Below are 17,423 nucleotides of genomic sequence, written 5' to 3'. Positions count from 1 at the left end.
AAAAGCAACTTAGCAGTTCTTTAATCAGATAATCCGGTTCTTGCTTCCCATAAGCCACTAAGCTGTGGTGATCTTGTGGCGTTTGAGGACTTTGAGTCCATTGATGTTGTCACACTTCTTATAATCATCTGGTCGTGTGTAGGTCTTCCCAGGTAAGCACTCCTTCTCCAGGTCACATCAGTGACCATAAGTGTCCCAGGTTTGTGAGGGAGATGAGCAACCATGCAGAAGTTCCATTCTTCGATAGGTCTGATCAAGCACTGGTGCCCAGGCATTCTTTGTGTCCAGATGATGAAATAACAAACTAATAACTGATTGGGGGTTCTAGAACTTATAACCCTCTATTCGCCAAGGTGGCCTACCAGAGCCAAAAAGGAAGACTTGGTTACTTTTAAGTTTGTAGTCCCTTGCAATCCATGTCAAGGCAACAGGCCGTGGGTGAAGTAGAGGTCTGTGTTTTTCTCAAGTTCTTAGTGTGCTCCTCCGAGATTGCAGGAGCTCATCTTATTTACTGGCTCGCCTTTCTTTGCTTCGGAGTCCATAGAATTATATAAGCATATGCAAATGTGGTCCCATTGCCATAGCATATTACTAAAGTACAGGAAACAGACGATTGTGGGTTTTATCCAGGGCAGTGGAACTGTATCGCTATCTGATGGGAGGGGATTGTTTCCAGTCTGTTACATTGTCAACTGTGGGAGTAGCACAGGAAGGGTGTATGCATTTCATATTGAGATGCACATTATGCAGCTAAGCTTTTTATGTTTGAGCCAGGCTTGTTTTCCTTTAATGGCAATTTTAATATTAAGATCTAAAAAGTATCTCCAAGAGGAAACTGTATAGTTATCCCAGTATTTACGGTTACTGCAATTTCATATATTTGGTGAAAGTATTTTTAACAGTAAATTATAACATGTTGTGAATCTTTACTTGCATTTACAGGTTGTCAGACTTGTCAGTGAGACATTCCACTACAGTGCAATAGATCGTGCAAAATCAAGAGGTAAAAAATATGCATTGGAAAAAGTGCCAACAGTTGGTCGTAAGTTTAATCGAATAGGACTACCTCCAAAGGTATGTTGAGTGACATCAGCTACAAATAAATTGCATTGTTTCTTGTATGTGATCACTCGGGAGCAGTTGAAAAATATCAGCGGCTGTGCAAACTACTTTATTCAACTCCAAGCTGGAAATCGATCAAAATGTCCGCATGTTCAGCAAAATGTCTGCAGGTATGAAGGTATTCTAGGTGCCCCAGAATGGTCTTTAAAAAATGAGCGATCTGAACTTTAACTCAACGGTTCATTGCCCAAAATGTAATCTAGTGCTTGTTTTGGAAACGTCTGTACACTTGGCAATGATTCAGGCTTGAGTTTTGAAAACTATTCTTGTGGCAGATTGGATTCATGTGTGTTTCTTCAGTAAGTGGACCTTCGCATGGCTATTTCCAGTTCCTTAGGTTTCCCTTGAAGGGGCTGTGGTGGGTGGAATTGGCAATATCTACACTGCCACTGTAGGTACCTTCCATTTCGACTCGACCTTTCTGGACCGTTACTACAAAGTAGATCTAGCTTATGGTTTCCAGTCTACGGTTGCTGAGAGTGAGGTGTACTCTTACTTTGACAACTGACTAGCCAAAGCATTACCTCCAGCCAAGATTTGCTGGAGTCCCTTTTAAAGTTGCAACAAGCCCATAGACTATGCTTCCTAGTCAATCTACAAAAAAAGTCCACTGATCCTTACCCGTTGTTCTTTAAATGTCATTGTGGGTTGCCTAATCACTGATGCAGTTTTCTTTCCCTGAGAGGATCCTGGGCAGTCCACCAATTTTCTGCGTGATGGTTTCTAAGTTCTGTGACGACATGCATCCATATGAGTTTCCAAGACCTGTTCCCCCAACAGCATCTTAGCCTTCATTTTGATTAGACCAGTGAACCACATTCAAAGAACATCTCTATCTCCGGCTATTGTAAAGTACATAATGGTGTACAGTTAGGATGGTGCATAGTAAGACTATCTGTTCTCTCTAGAACCCAGATACTCTGTGAAAGCTCTGTGTGCTCGGTGATTGTCCTGATTATCTGCTGACCTTGGCTGAAGTCTGGATCATTCAGAGAGCTGAGAGGGGAATGAGGGTTGTGCAGTAACTGGATGTAGCTTGTGGAGACTGTTTCCGTACCTAAAGAACGGAGGGGCGGGAGGCCAAACCGTCAAACCCTGCCACTCATAAAGCACTTAAGAGAGGTAAAATGGAATGGGACTTAGAAGTCCGTTTACGGCAGGAAATGGGGGACCCTACGGAGGGGCAGGATGCAGAAGTAGCAGATGATTAACCTCCCGATGTGTTTCTGGTGCTGATGTGATATGTTACGATAAGATGATCAGTGTAGTTTATCTTACCAAAAGCCATGTATATGCTAATATTGAAATGTACTTGCTGAGGCTTATCTCTCTTGTCTGTTTGGGGTGTGGTAGGGAGGGGGACTGGGAAATGCAATAAAATTTTAATGCTGCTAAAACCATTAAAAGAAATGTAAAAGAATATGGCAAGTCAAAAAAAGCAGTGCAGCATTAGAGTGCTAACTGCTGTACCACGGTTACCTCCACTTCTGTTAAAACAAAGATCTTCAAATTGAGTCTGCAGCAGCCTGATGAGATTAACAAAATTGATGTAGTTTCGGAGAAACCCCAGCATGAATGAGAAAATCAGTCAGGAGGTCTGATAGAGGAATAAAATGTTTCCGGCCCTTGAGTGGGTATGCATCAAAGATTTCCCAGCAGCAAACAGAAGATTTTCATTTATACCTCTGTTGAATGTTCTAGGACATCTCGCTGTGAGAAACACCCTGTGGCATACTTAGCGGATGCTCGCTGTTTAAAACTTGCCTATGCATTCATGTCCTTTCTCCCTCGCAACCCCACATCCATTCCCCATTCCTTCCCCCCCCCTCCTCCCCTCCTCCCCCCCACCCCCTTTCACTCCACCCTTCCATGGAACTTTTATTTTTGGCGCTCAAGGCAGAGTCTCTTGTGATATAAATGGGGACAGGCCTTTAACCAGAGTATAATCCACTCCTAAGGACCCCCTTGTCTTTTTATTCTATACAAATAACTGGGAAGTGGGGGAGCTGGTAGCCCCACCCCTATTGAAAGATAATAATTTAACACCTGCTCCAACCGTGCTTACAACATCTTGTGGTTCAGTGCAGATGAGGAATTTTCTGACACGCTACAGAGGCCGTCTGTTGTTCAGCCAACACTAGGATATCTGAAATCATATTCTTTGTTTCATGAATGGCAGCACATACTTTCACTATGGACACATCCTAAGGAGGGGGGGGTCATTAAATAGTCAGGATAGTCTCTATCCGGATAATCCATTCAAGCAGTAGGCAAGTAAAGCAATGTATTGTGCATTGTGCAAACAACTACAGGGCATCACACATAATCTAACATAGATTACCATCAATGGATGTGTCCAATTTTGTTGCAACAAATATAGCCACAGACTGCACACCAGGACACTGCATCGCTGGTAGAAACCAACTTGCAGTTAAGAACCTATACTGAATGTAGTCCAGGATAACGTAGCAATGCAGTTGTTTATTGATTCCTCAGTATCATAGATTAGTAAATGAGTTGCATATCTTAACTGATCCTTTTCGAGGGTAAAGAAAATATTGCACCTAGCATACCATATTCATCAACAAACGTCTATAATGGTAGTGTAGGTTTTGTTAAATCTCCATGAAACCAGTCAGAAAAAAGAAGGCAATCCAGAACACTCTGTCTTGACTCCGCTGTAGTTTTGCTTAGCCATATTCTTTGAGAAATTCGAGACATTTAAAAGACCCAGAGTGAGACAGCCAACATCCTCCACCCAAAGGCAGGAGGTCCTATACTCTGAGGTAGAAACATTAATTTGCTTAGTACAGTACGAATGAACAAAGGGCATCCAATATAAATGACACATAAGGAGATGTCATAGACAAACTCACTGTTAAACATAAAAATGGAAGACCAAGAAAATCATTCGTTCGAGGCATATGAGCTGCAGATTATACACTGTGCATAGATCGCCATCTGGTGTTGGGCCCGGATGTTTGCAGTTTGTTTTTCTTCATGGACAATGTTTGGAGGTCACGAGTTCGGTGACTCCTCCTTCGGTCCGTACTGCGCATGGGCTTCGGCTCCATCCTCAGATTGTTTTTTTCCGCCATCGGGCTCGGATGTAATACTTCGTGCTCCGGCTTCGAACCTTTCGAGTTCGACCTTCGACGAAAAATCCTCGTCCATCGAGATTCTTCAGACAAAATAATCTTCTTTATCTCTCTCTTCGGCACTTCCTCGATTCCAGGCAGCGGCCTTCGGGCCTATCTCGACTCCGGTCTCGGCCGATGGAAAGGACTCCCTTTAAGAAGTGCCCAAAATGTGGGTCTAAATTTCCCCACACCGATCTACATCAGGTGTGCAACCTCTGCCTCTCTCCCGAACACGAGGCCCGAGACTTTTCGATCGAAAAAGACTATTCGGGATCGAGCTCGATGCACCATGGCGCACTCATCGACCTCGGCTCCACCTGACATCTTCGTAGAAGACATCGGAGCTTCGGGACAGCAGCACACCGAACAAGAAGACTACCTAGTTAGCGCTTCCGAGGCCGACGACTCCGACGTGGAGGAGATCACACCGGCGCAGAGGGTCGGGAGTACTCTACCCCCTCCCGCGCCCATACCGAAAGAGACTCCGGTTACACCTTCGCCTCCGGGCCTAGGCAAAACCAAACATACCGCTTCCATCACCCCACCTTCGGGCCTGGTGAAGAGGCATCATAAGTCTCCCGGCGGCTCGGGCTCGAGCCAGCCTACTAGCGGCGCCGAAAAACACCCTTCGGCACCGAAGAAAACCACACCAAGCTCCGTTCCGAAGCCATCGGTGTCGAAACCTGGCCTCTCGGTGCCGACCAAACCTAAATCCCTCGGCACCGACGCGACCCGTGCCGAAGCCAGCCTCGGTACCGAACAAAAAATCGGAGGCCCCGAAAAAGCATGGCACAGATAAACTAAAGAAGCCGTCGGCCCCGCCAGATGAATCGGTGCCGGAGGAGCTATTCATGCCAGATCCTCGACAAAAGACTTTAACAAAGGATCCAAACTCTGGACATTTGACTTTGTCTTCAAAGAAAAGACTTTTAGACAAGCCAGCTCCTCCTCTACCACCAAAACGGAAGGACTCTGCCACATCCCCTTTCAGAGTACCCTCCCCACCGCCTCCACCTCCGCCTCCACCTTCTCCACCCTTGCCTCATCGCTCTCCAACCCCATCTCCAGACCCTGATGACCAAGGGGATCCATACTATGGGGGGTCCTTCTTAGCCAAGGCGTAGCAGATCTTAATGCACAAGATGATCCACCTTGAAAGTGTCCGCTTGTGCACAGCTCTGCCTTTCATTCGTCCAATGTAGCCCACAAAGAGCTGGTTGTCCAGTCTCTGATCTCTTGTTCTGTCCAAATAAAAGCTGATAACTCTCTTGGAAGGTTGAAGTGGAGGATAAAAGGTAGGTAAAATAATGGACTGCCCATATGGAAAGAAGTAACCACATTGGGAAGGAAAGCAGCCTTGGTCCTTAGAACCAACTTATCTGCATGAATGGTCAAGAATGGAGGCTTCGAACTAAGAGCCTGAAGCTCACCTACCCTCCTAGCCGAGGTAATGGCAATCAAGAAAAACGTTTTAAAAGAAAGAAGCCTCCAAGGACAAGTATGAAGAGGCTCACATGGAGAACCCATTAAAAAGGTAAGAACTAGATTCAAATCCCACTGGGGCATGATGAAAGGAGTGGGAGGAAACGTATTTGTAAGGCCCTTAATAAACCTCATGACAATGGGGGACTTAAATAAAGACGGCTGGTCTGGCAAACCTAGAAAAGCCGACAAAAAGCCCTTAACAGTAGCTGCAGCACAACCCTGCTGGGCCAAAGACGGCGAAAACTGGAGAACATCCAACGGCGCGGAAAAAAGGGAACTGACGTCGGCACGCCGACAAGGTCTTCTTATGGCTCCGGTGATGTCATATGGAGATGCGAGCGGAGCCATGCTATTATGACGTCCTTGTCAACATGGGACAGCTAGGAAAGAATTTCCGCTAAATGCTGGCGCAGGGGGTATTCAAAAGGTGAGGAATCCACATGCAGAAGTATCCATCAGAATGAAAGGGTCACATTGAAGTGAGCTTATGCCGTGCTGGGCACAAAGAGGCTGAGGTGGGAGACCTTCCAGAGCTACAGGCATTCAAAAACAAGGTAATGGGGACACAATGAAAGGGATAAAGCACAATCCCTATTGCAACACTTTGAAGAACTAATGGGATCATAAGAGTTGTTTTTGTCCTGAATATATTGTTAAAAATGCTTTTGACATTGGAGATCTGCACAAAACATCTTTTGATTGGCTATCCAGTCTTAACAGTAAGACACAGTCAAACCTTAAAGCAGCTCAGTGCTATTCAGTTCCCCATATATCCAAAGCCTTATCTTTTATATAAAATAGAAGCACCTGAATTGTGTGTTAAGAAGGAGCCTTCTACTACAGAGTGTTACATCGGTAACCTAATTCCTTCGCTACATTATGGCTGACTCTAAGCTGAAAGAAGTTTGAGTCTGAAAAGAGTCAAATACAACCTACTGCTGGCTCCACCACCCATTAAGGAAAAATCAGACTTCTATGACTCTTGTGATAGTAACAAGTTTAATACAATAGACATATACTGACTTTATTCACTCAAACATTATAGAAATAGGAAAAGATATGAATAACATGTCCATGATGATCTGGTTGAGGTGGAGATGAGTCAATATGCTGGAAGACCTCTCAAATGCAGTGAAAATAATTTAAAGAGTAGATCTCTACAGATAAAAACCTGGAAAGAGTTCATCACTTTTGGAGGAAAGTAAAGGTCAGGGTTGTTGGTCTTTTAGAAAGGGAGGAAGAAATGCAGACTAGTGGGAAGAATTTTTGAAAACCTGAATCCCAACAATTAAGATCTGGGCTTACCAAGAGAATTGGATATTGATATGGCATGCAAAACTGCTGTAAACTCTCATCCACAGACCATGATTTTTGAAACTCCATGTTGTGCACATAATGATCAAATAGACATGGGGAAATGCTAGTATCAGATCTGGACTTTAAAAGGCCAAGGAATAATGTAACTGACCTCCGCAACAGAAATGGTCATATCAAGTTTAGAAATAATGGCATAGTGAGAGATCTCAAACAATTGCTATGAAAAAGTTTTTACTTTAACTTCGGTACTGGTTAAGAAAAGATATTTAAAACTTAACAACTTCCCTCAGATCATTAATTACAAATAGAGGTGACCTATATAAGCCCTTCACCATCAATGAAATTGTTATATCTCAGTTTCCTCCTGCTAAGGCGCGGAACTCACACAGACTGACAAATATCTACTATAAGAAACGAAGTCCTAACCTTCTGTGCACTCTGACTGCAAGGTTTCTGCAAAGACAGTAGCTAATAAACTGTTGAAAGTCACTCATGGAATCATGTACATATCAGACTGATTCCGTAAAAGGAAGGCTATCCCCAATGACTGGGCCAACTTTTAAAATCTGCGCAAGATTTAGAATCTCCATCTGCTATAATAGCACTAGATGCTAAGAAGAACTTCGATAAAGTGTCATGTGGTTTTCTCAAATCCACACTTCTCAAGGCAAATCTGAGTTCATAAGTTAATAATGACAGGTTATCGAGAAGTAAGAGCTGGCATTAGGCGGAATGGGATTTCCTCAGAATATTTGTTTTTTGGGCAAAGGACTAGGAAAGAAGTCCTCTGTCTCTTTTATCATTGCACTGGAACTTTTTCTATCTTCACTGGAACTTCTGCTATGGCCATTGCATCCAAATCCGTTTTTAGGTGCATAGAACAAAGGCTTTAAATTGTTGCAGCGCACGTGGTGGGCCTGGATAGTACATGTACAATAATTTGATGATCCCAATTGTTACATGATGTCAGCGAAAAAACATTTTATTTTTAGAAAAGATAGGCGATTACATAGGCAAGCCTTGACTCCCTCAGAAAAATCTGAAAAGCTTATCCATTTGGAATTGTATAAGAAGACTGAATATTCCAGTTAGCTGAATGAGACTGATATGTGTGGAACACGTAATGACAATTGTATGTAATTTGTTAGTCAAAGTGTATAAGAATATATGAAAAACTCCTGTTCCTCAAATCCTGAAGGATGACCTAATATTTAAGTGTTGCCTTCTCCTCTCTATTCTCTCTCTTCCTTCTTTATATATCGTGCTTTTTTCATTTAGCAATAAAATACATTTGTATGAAGAATTAATTCTATTTCCTACCTTTTTGTAATGGAAATTTTATTAAAAGTTTTGATATTTTAAACAATGAACTTGCGATGAGTTTTTTTCTGATATGCTATTCGACTCTCCCAAGCTGTGGTGGGATTTCAAATAACTTGTTCCACAATTCTGTTCTAGATTTGCTCCAACAATGATTATACAACAAGCCAAACTAAAGGTGGAGCTGTGGAGGTTTTATATTTTTTAACACTGAAACAAAAAAACAGTGCAAAATTCATGGGAAAACCTCCCAATCGCCACCCAATTATTAGTCACTGTGTAAGAATGCTGGGTGAATCTATTAGCTGATTAGTAGAACAACGTATATAGTTGCTAGTCGGTGGCTTTTCTTTATTATTTATTTTGGACATAAACATTTAACTTCAGCAGGGTGGTGTAATCACAACAGATATATTCAGCTTCTTACTTAATATTTGTGCTCATAATGGACGTATCTATTTTCTATTTTAGCTGCTGAACGTTTTCAGTACCTTTTATAACTTTGAGAGGAGTGGCGATCGATAGGGAAGGGTTTTTTCTTCAAAGTGTGCTACCAGAGCACCTCCTGTGAGGGGTTTCAGGGAACCAGGACAGGTGGGTCTCTAATGCCTGGCTGATGAGGGAGGAGGAGAGGGCAGCATGTGTGGGACAGGTGGGGTTTGCTTCTCAGAGAGGGGACATTAAAAAACAAAAAACATTAATTCCATGAATAACTTTGTTTAATAGAATAATCGTTGAATGCAAGGCAGGTCAGATTATGCAGATTGAGGAGCAGATTGAAAGAAAATAGTGTACTGACCAACACTTCTCAAATATTTTAATACTCTTGTTCATGGATGCATCATTGTGGGAGTTCAAGATATTTGAAGCGCAGGTCTGCAGGGATATGCCTGAGCAACCCATCTTCCACTAATGTAAGACTTCCATCATAAAATGGTATCTCAAGACATCCTTCTAGAAGAAGCGCAAAAAATATCATGGGAAGAAAAAGTCTTTCTTTCTCAGGTAAACGGTCACACTCCTGGTACCATTGGTGGTGCCTGCACGGTTTCCCTTGATCACTGACTATTCATCCTTATTGTAGCAGACTGGGCACTAAAAAAAGATGAAATTCCTTAATCCATCAGCTGACTCTGTGCAACTTGAGGCCTTCCGACAGGTAATGTTCAATAACATGATTACAGCCCCATTAACTTATGACTCACTCCCAAAGGAAGAGCCTTTTCTTATAGGCTTGGTGACTTCGACAGCTCAGACCCAGATGCCACCCTACTCTGCATCTCACAGGCTCTGGCCTTGTCACTACTTCCAAAGAAGCCAATGTCTTTCAATGTGCCAACCCCCAATTAAGTCTGCACCCCCTGTCCACAGGCCCTGTCCACAAAACCTTCAAAGCCACCTAATCTTATCTGAGTGGCAAAATGAAAAGCTTGGGCCTGTCTCTGTGATGAACCTTTAGCACAGCCCTTTCCTAGGATCCAGAAACATTCCTGTATGACAATAACTTTTGACTCTATCTCTAATGCCCGTGCCATGCCCAGTAAAGACTATGTCTGTACAGAGTCTGACAATCTCCCCTCTTCAGATACTGATACTGGTGTCTTCATGGATTTAGTAAACACAAATGATATGGATACATCTCCGGAAAGGCACATTCCTTATCTTTCAGGGTCTCCTTTTAGGTCTTTGTTCGCTTCGATAATACAAAAAGCAGTAGAAGTATTAGAATAAATGTTGCCCTCATCTGTGGCCAACTCTAACGTTTTGACAGGGATCTTGCAGTCTTCTTCTGCAGTTTCAGAAACTTTGCTACCTTTTCACTGGGAACTATTGGGACCTGTACTGGCTACCTTAAAGAAGCACTTGGTCACAGTAGTCCACAGACAGACAACTCAAATCAGGCCTGCACCTGGTGACCCAAAATTAGTTGTTACATCCTTCTCTGGAAAACCTAGTGGTCTAAACTTGCTCTGATAAGTTAAATTCAAATGCCATTCCTACAGACCTTTCAGACGAGGAGCGGACTTAATGCCCAAAGGTCATTGCTGCTACACCTCCTTCCTTAGGGGTTGGTATGTCCATGCTCTGTGAGAGCTGGTGAAACTGACAGTTACCATTTTACATGATAAAACCATTCTCTGGTCGCTTATGGTCTAGATGCTCACAACCAGATTCTGTAGTGCAGCTCCTCCAATATAGTGGCTCGACCCGTTGTCAGGGCATCACTTTACACTTCTATACTTGAATGTGTTCAGTTAAATTCTCAGGAGCATTGGCTATCCAGCAAAGCAGTTCCATCATCAGTACCGACAACCTTTGGGCTACCGCAGAGCATAACAATCCATCTGTGTCAACCTTTGTAACTGGCTCAGATCACCCGGTAAATATATTGATTCGTTCAGGCAGTGGATCAAGAAGATGTATTGCCAGCAGCAGCTCCCAGCTCCACCATCTTCTGCCTCAAACCATTAGACTCTCCCTTCCATATCCTCTCTCAGACAACTTCCAGTGGGGGAAGGGTGTCCTTTTATTCACCAATTGGGAGGCTAGCACGACGGATCACTAGACCATCCAGCCATTCTGCATTGACTGCCCCCCCCCCCCTTCCTGGCCACATGCACGATAGTACACTCCTCTAGGTTCCTGATGTTCTTGTACTTCAGAACAAAGGGGCCATAGAGGTGGTACTAATGGAGAAAGGAGACATTGGATTTTAATTTGTCCCCAATTAGGATGGATGCCTGAGACCCATGCCAGTCCACCTCCCTTTTTTTTTTTTTTTTTGGCAGGACACGTTCAAGGTGTCTCTTTTCAAGGTTCTGCTGGCCCTTGAAGCAGGGTATTGGTTGGTGTCTTGGGCCTTCAGGATGCTTACTTTAATTTGTCATTCTAATCGCTTACATGTGCTACCGGGGCTCATCATGGGGTCGATTCTGCCTTTTGGGCTTACAACTGCCCCATGAGTTTTCATGAATGTGCTGGCCATAGGTGTGGCTTGACTGCTGAGGTCAGGAGTCTGTTGTCCAGTGCTTGGAGGGCTGAGTGGTGAAGGTGGAGAACCCATAAGTACGTTCAGATTAGCAAGGAGAAATTGTTCTGGTTACTGGGACTTGAACTTGGCATTATTCTTATTGAATTGGAAATGGCAGAAACCAGCTTTATGGGAAATTGTACAGTCTTTCTTCTTATCTATCTGTGCATGCGGTTGACTAGTCTTTTTAGTAGAATCAATACTATTAGGATAATACACTGTTAAAGGCCAGCAAAGAACCAGGGTTAATTTACTCCTGATGCATCCAAGCTTCAGGGACACATGTTTTTCAGGTATTTATGGCAGAGCGCCAATATTTGAATGTCTCAGGAAAATTCACTGGGGAGGAAAAGCTAGATAAGTGCCATATTGCTTCTCAGATCATTGCGCTTTATAGTTAACAATAAGTGCCCTAGAAATACCTCCGATTTTAAAAACGAAATTCCTATAGTTTGTTAAGCAGAATGATTGTACCACAATTCCAAAACAAGTTTAGAAGGCATATAAAGCTAACTTTTAGGGAAGTATTGATTTTTATTCCATCTACAAACCAAAGCAAAAGAAGAATATTGATTGCCTGAAAGCTCTACTTAAAAGAGTAGTATTATATTAGAACAAGGAAGCAGCGCGGGCCTGTCCTTGCATGTCATTACCAGGAAGAGGCAGGGCAGGGCCGCCCCCTTTGTATTTGCTACCGGGACTGCGCTGGACATTGAACATAGCTTTGTAAGGTACTGTGCATTTTGTCCCCTCCTCATCTACATTTGCTGCTAACATTTGGCCCCCATGTGTGCCCGCTCCGTCGACTTTGATGGTTTTGCTTATTCCGGGCCGCTGGGGACCACTTATTTACTTGATCTGCTTTGTCTGCTTGCGATCTTTTGTGGGGGGGGGGGGGGAGGGGGGGTACAGGTTTACCTATTGCTAGTATACTGGTTATTCCCGGCACCAGTGGCTTCATGGGGGTGCACTATGGGGAAGAGGAAAACCGTGGAAGGTGCTGGGAAGCGGGGGAAACCGAGCAATAACAGGGAAAACGGCTAGGAAGATATTAAAACACCCGGGCAGTAACTGTGCCCTCGACAGGATAGATACTTTAATTAATGAGTGCCAGGACATTTTAGAGGACAATTGGACAGAACCCCTAACCACGGGCGACTCAGCCGATCGATCCCTTCTAAGCCCAAGATCAAACTGTCCCTGTTACACCAATAATGTTTCAAAACCAACCCCCAAGAGGGCATCCATAAGTTCAAAAAAGTTATCATTGACTGTCCAGGACACATCCCAATCCTCCGCCACCGCCAGTACTGGCAACAGCACTTCCCAGCACGGGCAAGAACCTGCAATCCACTGCACAAATAGTATGACATCTCTGCACATAGTCATTATTCACATTCCATTAATAAGGATCTGATGCTACAAGATCCAGCACTTTCTAGCAAAGATCGCATTCCTCACGATCCAAACCTATCCCAATTAGCTACTTCTGCTCTTTCCACCTGCAAGCAAGCCCCAAACGATCCTTCAGCTTGGGGAACGATTAGATCTAACACTACCATCCAAGATAAGCTTAGAGGTTAGCAGCTCCACAGAACCACACAGCCAGATACAGGGACGCACAGCCACGACAAGCCCAACCCCTTATTCATGGAAGCTGAGATCAGCTGCCTCCCTTAGCAGTTATAGCCAATACCAACCAGTCGCAAACTAAAAATATCTACATGACCAATGTCCCGAAAATCAACACTAAGAACGCCAACGAGGGTGGGGAATCCCTGATTAACAAGGTGACTCACTGGATTCGTCATGTTAGGGGTTGTCGATCAGTGATCAGAGCACGGAGGTGTCCCTCTCCAACTCACCAACTGTACAACATCGAGATTACCTTCAAGGGAACTGAGATGGCAGAAAACCTCCTTGCTCTAGAATTTCGCACTTGCCCCCCCCTGACTGGTCTTCTATCCAATTCAGGCATCTTCCTACATACGAGCAGGGCAGGACACCAGTCCCACAGTCTAGTTCATACACAAGGTAGTGGTGGATAATGAGTCGCACAATCACTTAGACTATTTAGTTCAGCTAGTGGGGCAGTTCAATACAATGAATGTGTCCAATTTGAAACAAATAGTCCCACAGTCATTGTCACACCTGGGAGGCACTTCCTCTCTCGAGGCTAATGATTGACTACAGGACTTTGTTTCGCACCATTCTGACCTATCCAATGCAGAGTCTAGCTCCAACCACATAGTTAGTTCCCTTGTCACCCTGACCTCTTCTTACCCCTCAAACTATAGCATGGATAGTTCCCAGTGCCGAGCTAGCTCAGGTGGATCCTCCATCCCTGCAGACAAAGAGCTAGTCACTGACTCTCCTACGCACTTAACCATGCAAACACCAGTTCATTTACCAACTAATACTTATACCCCTACACAAAGCACCGCTACCGGCTCCACACCTAGTCAACAGCTGAAGATTGTGTCATGGAACGTGGTGGACTTAAACAGCAAAATTTCGCTCCCTCATTGGAATGAATTTGTGGGAGATTTTGATGTTTGTATCTTTCGGGAGACGTGGAGCTTGGTCCCACTATACAAAGCTGGTTACACCTGCTTCCACTCACCTGCAACTTCCATCGGGAGAGGGCGCCCGTCTGGGGGCTTAATTGTTTGAATAAGTATTGCCTTAGATTGCCGAATCAATCTCCAGACAAGCCCAAGCCCAGATATCCTGTGGCTAAGTATCAGGGGACCTAAGGGTGGACCCCAAATCAAACCTTTAAATGTCTATGCAAGAGAGACAAAAGGAGGTAGGCCCTCAACCACCATCTCAGCATTAGACGAATTTTTAGCTAATTGTTCACCTCACGCAAGAGTAGTAGTTGCAGGAGATTTTACTTGCACCTACAAACACCTGGCCATAGAGGATTTAACAGGAACAGAAGACCAAGATAAAAGATGGGCAGTTCCCCAACTCGACCTCCCTTTAGTTAAAAGATGGACACAACAGGTAGTCCAACTCGATGCCATTCAATTGCGGACGACACCCTGCTGATATCTAAGACCCCGGCGGGGTTATAGCGCCTCATCAATAAATTCCAACTTTTCTGCGACAATCGGGGGGCTGGTCATAAATAGTTCTAAAACCAAATTCATGGCCTTAACTGCCATAGGTCATACAGGAACGGCCCTTTGCTAGGTGGGGTTCCACTCGAAAAGGTGGACACCTTTGACTATCTAGGTGTAAGAATTTCCAATAAAATGTCTTGGAGACCCCACCTAGCAAAGATGCTGATGGGACACAAACAAGTGGCTGGAGTAATAGGGAAAGAACATTGCCTTTCACACACAAGCCCTGTAGCTCCAGCCCTCCAAATATACGACAAAAGCAGTTAGCTCTGCCCTCTATGGAGCACAAGTCTGGGGTTTTGACAAACTCGATGAGTTCTGTAGGTCAGAACACCCATTTCTAAGAGACCTAGTTATGGCACCTAAATATGTCCCCCTTACCCCTTTACTGCTGGATATGGGTAGGCGGTCAATAGGTGATGTAGCCAAGTTATGCCCTGTACTTTTTTGGGCTCGTATTAGGTGGACCCCCGAGCTCGCGTCCTATGGGACTACCCCCGCCTAGACACCGGTGGAAAAATAGGCTGGATCCTTGACATTAAAAGCATGTTGTCAGCCATAGGTCTTCATGGCTGCTGGGCCAGCCAGTAACTCCTGAGGAGAGAGGAATTCAAACGCCTATATTAGGAATGGGTAGATCAACAAGAGAACTGCAAACCTAATGTGGGCAAACAAACTAGATAATATGAGCCCTTCCTTGATATAATCAAGGTACCGAGAGACCGAATGTTTTATACCTTCCTGTTTGCGAGGTGACAGCTAAGTGGTGCACAAGCAATGGGGAAAAACTGCCCATGTTGCAAGGCCCCAATAGAAAGTATCGCCCATTTAATGTTTGCTTGCCCGGCGTATAAAACATCACGGGCCAAATGGCTAAAACCACTTTGTCAGCATTTGGGCACACGGGACCATCACACAGCACTCCATATCCTCAGGTCAGACCCCAGGCTGTTCTTTGCATGCTGCGTAGCAACATTTCTTGGACAAGCGTGGCTCACAAGGTGGCAAGCTCCCTCAAGAAAGGCATAGTTTTAATCGAAATTAGATCAGTTAGGTCCATGAGAATTTTATGGCTACAACATTAAAGTTGCTAGAATTATTATGCACAAGCACTTTATTTGTTAAATCTCCACTGCTATGTCAAGGAAAACCGAATGACTTTTTAGTATACTAATGCTTCACCATAAAGATGAAGTATTGACTGTTTTTTGTTATCCTGGTTTTTAAGGCAAATATGTACCAGACAACGCAAACTAAATTGTGTACTTACCATTGTTCCGTCTTTCTAACAATTCGAATAAGATATATGCATTATTGTATCAAGGGCTCAACTGATCACTTCACTGTATCAATATTTATGTAAATCAATAATGCTGCATATTTGTATTTTCTCTCTTAAAGCATAGCTATGTATTTTTATTTATAGCTTTTTTTGACATTTCTGTCGAAATAAAGCTGAAATCAATCAATCACTCAGCTTCCTCTGAAAAGCAGGACCTTAACAAAACTACCCTATTGGCTTCATCTTGGAACAGTGTGATAATCAGCTGCGTAATATCGGTGTACGAAAAATTCTAAGCCATATCGCTCGATGATATCAGGTGGGGGGGGGGGGGGGGGGGTTGCATATAAAGATTGAAAATGGTAGGACTCAACGAGGAGCCCTGAGGCACCTACTGCTGCAGCGGAAAAACCTTTGGTTGAAAAGGATTTTGTGCCACCTGGAAGGTGTAAGAAATAAACAAGACACCATAGGGCCTTATAACCAATTTCGCAGTTCCATAGCCGTTCAAATAGGAGGCAGTGGGATACTGTATCGAAGGCTATGCTAAGGTCTAACATTAGCAAAGATGCAGTGTTGCCCCCATCAACGCCTTGCTGGGTGGCTTCCGAAGCAAGTAGTAACGCAGACTCTGTACTGTAATGTGGGCGGAAACCCGATTGAGTCCCATGTAGAAGTTTCTTTGTCTCAATAATAATCGAGAGCTGTTGGTTAACATGCTTCTCTGCCACCTTTGAGAACAAGCATTGGAAATGCAATAGATCTTGGAGTGGGAGCTATTTTGGCATTGTAAATGGCAATGTTTTTTACTTTTGTGTTTAGGCATACCGGATAGGTGGGAAAAACAGTAACTGGTTTGAAAAAGTTGGTAAAGTATGGGTTGAGGTGCACATTACATGCAAAGAGAAACTTGCAGAAGGGATGCACCATACAAAACATTCAAGGGGGTAGTATTCTTTTAGAGAAGCGTTCAAGTCCTGCTGTTGAGTACAGAGAATGCTGTATCTGCAGTAACTAGTGAGAGCAGGACAACAAAATAAACCTGCACATCATTACAGCAAAGGCACTAGGTAGCTGGACGGAAGGATGGGAAATATGTGACGCATGGAGGATGCCGCATCCTACACATAGAGAATACTCTTTTTATTCCCATGTTCACGTGCTTCACACGAGAATAGACAGAATATACTGTTCTAATAGGATTGCGATGCAAGTGTCCCAGGCTACATACTTGGCGAAGACTTTCTCCGATCACAACCCGTTGGAGATTGTACTTAGTTGGGGCAGGATTCCCACCCTGGTTCCCACTTGGCGCCTGTTGCCACAATTATTGGAGGATTCAGTGTTCCGAGCTACTATGTTGGACAGTATTGCCCATTATTTCGCAGAGAATAGTAACACCGCGTCGAATAGGCTGATTGAGTGGGACGCCTTTAAGACTGTTATTAGGGGTAAGGCAATCTGTACGACAGTAGGTGCCCGACAAGAAATACATAACTCCCTATTAGAGGTAGAACACAAAATGGGTAGACTGGAACAGAAGGCCATAACTGACGTTGTAAAGCGTGCCGCGCTACAGGAGGCTAGAATCAGCCATG

The 17,423-nt window shown here is 43.9% G+C and overlaps 1 protein-coding gene across 1 annotated transcript in view; it reads left to right on the top strand.

The window, feature by feature from the left end:
* PI4K2B (phosphatidylinositol 4-kinase type 2 beta) overlaps positions 1-17,423 on the top strand; it is a 337,341-nt gene that overhangs the window by 227,464 nt on the left and 92,454 nt on the right. The window contains exon 4 of the mRNA XM_085642320.1: positions 943-1,074. Coding sequence (XP_085498446.1) covers positions 943-1,074 — 132 coding nt within the window. The remainder of the gene's footprint in view (positions 1-942; positions 1,075-17,423) is intronic.

This window comes from Triturus cristatus, chromosome 2_2 (assembly GCF_964204655.1).
Source record: "Triturus cristatus chromosome 2_2, aTriCri1.1, whole genome shotgun sequence".
Classification (NCBI taxonomy): domain Eukaryota; kingdom Metazoa; phylum Chordata; class Amphibia; order Caudata; family Salamandridae; genus Triturus; species Triturus cristatus.
This window is presented reverse-complemented; position numbering and strand designations above follow the sequence as displayed.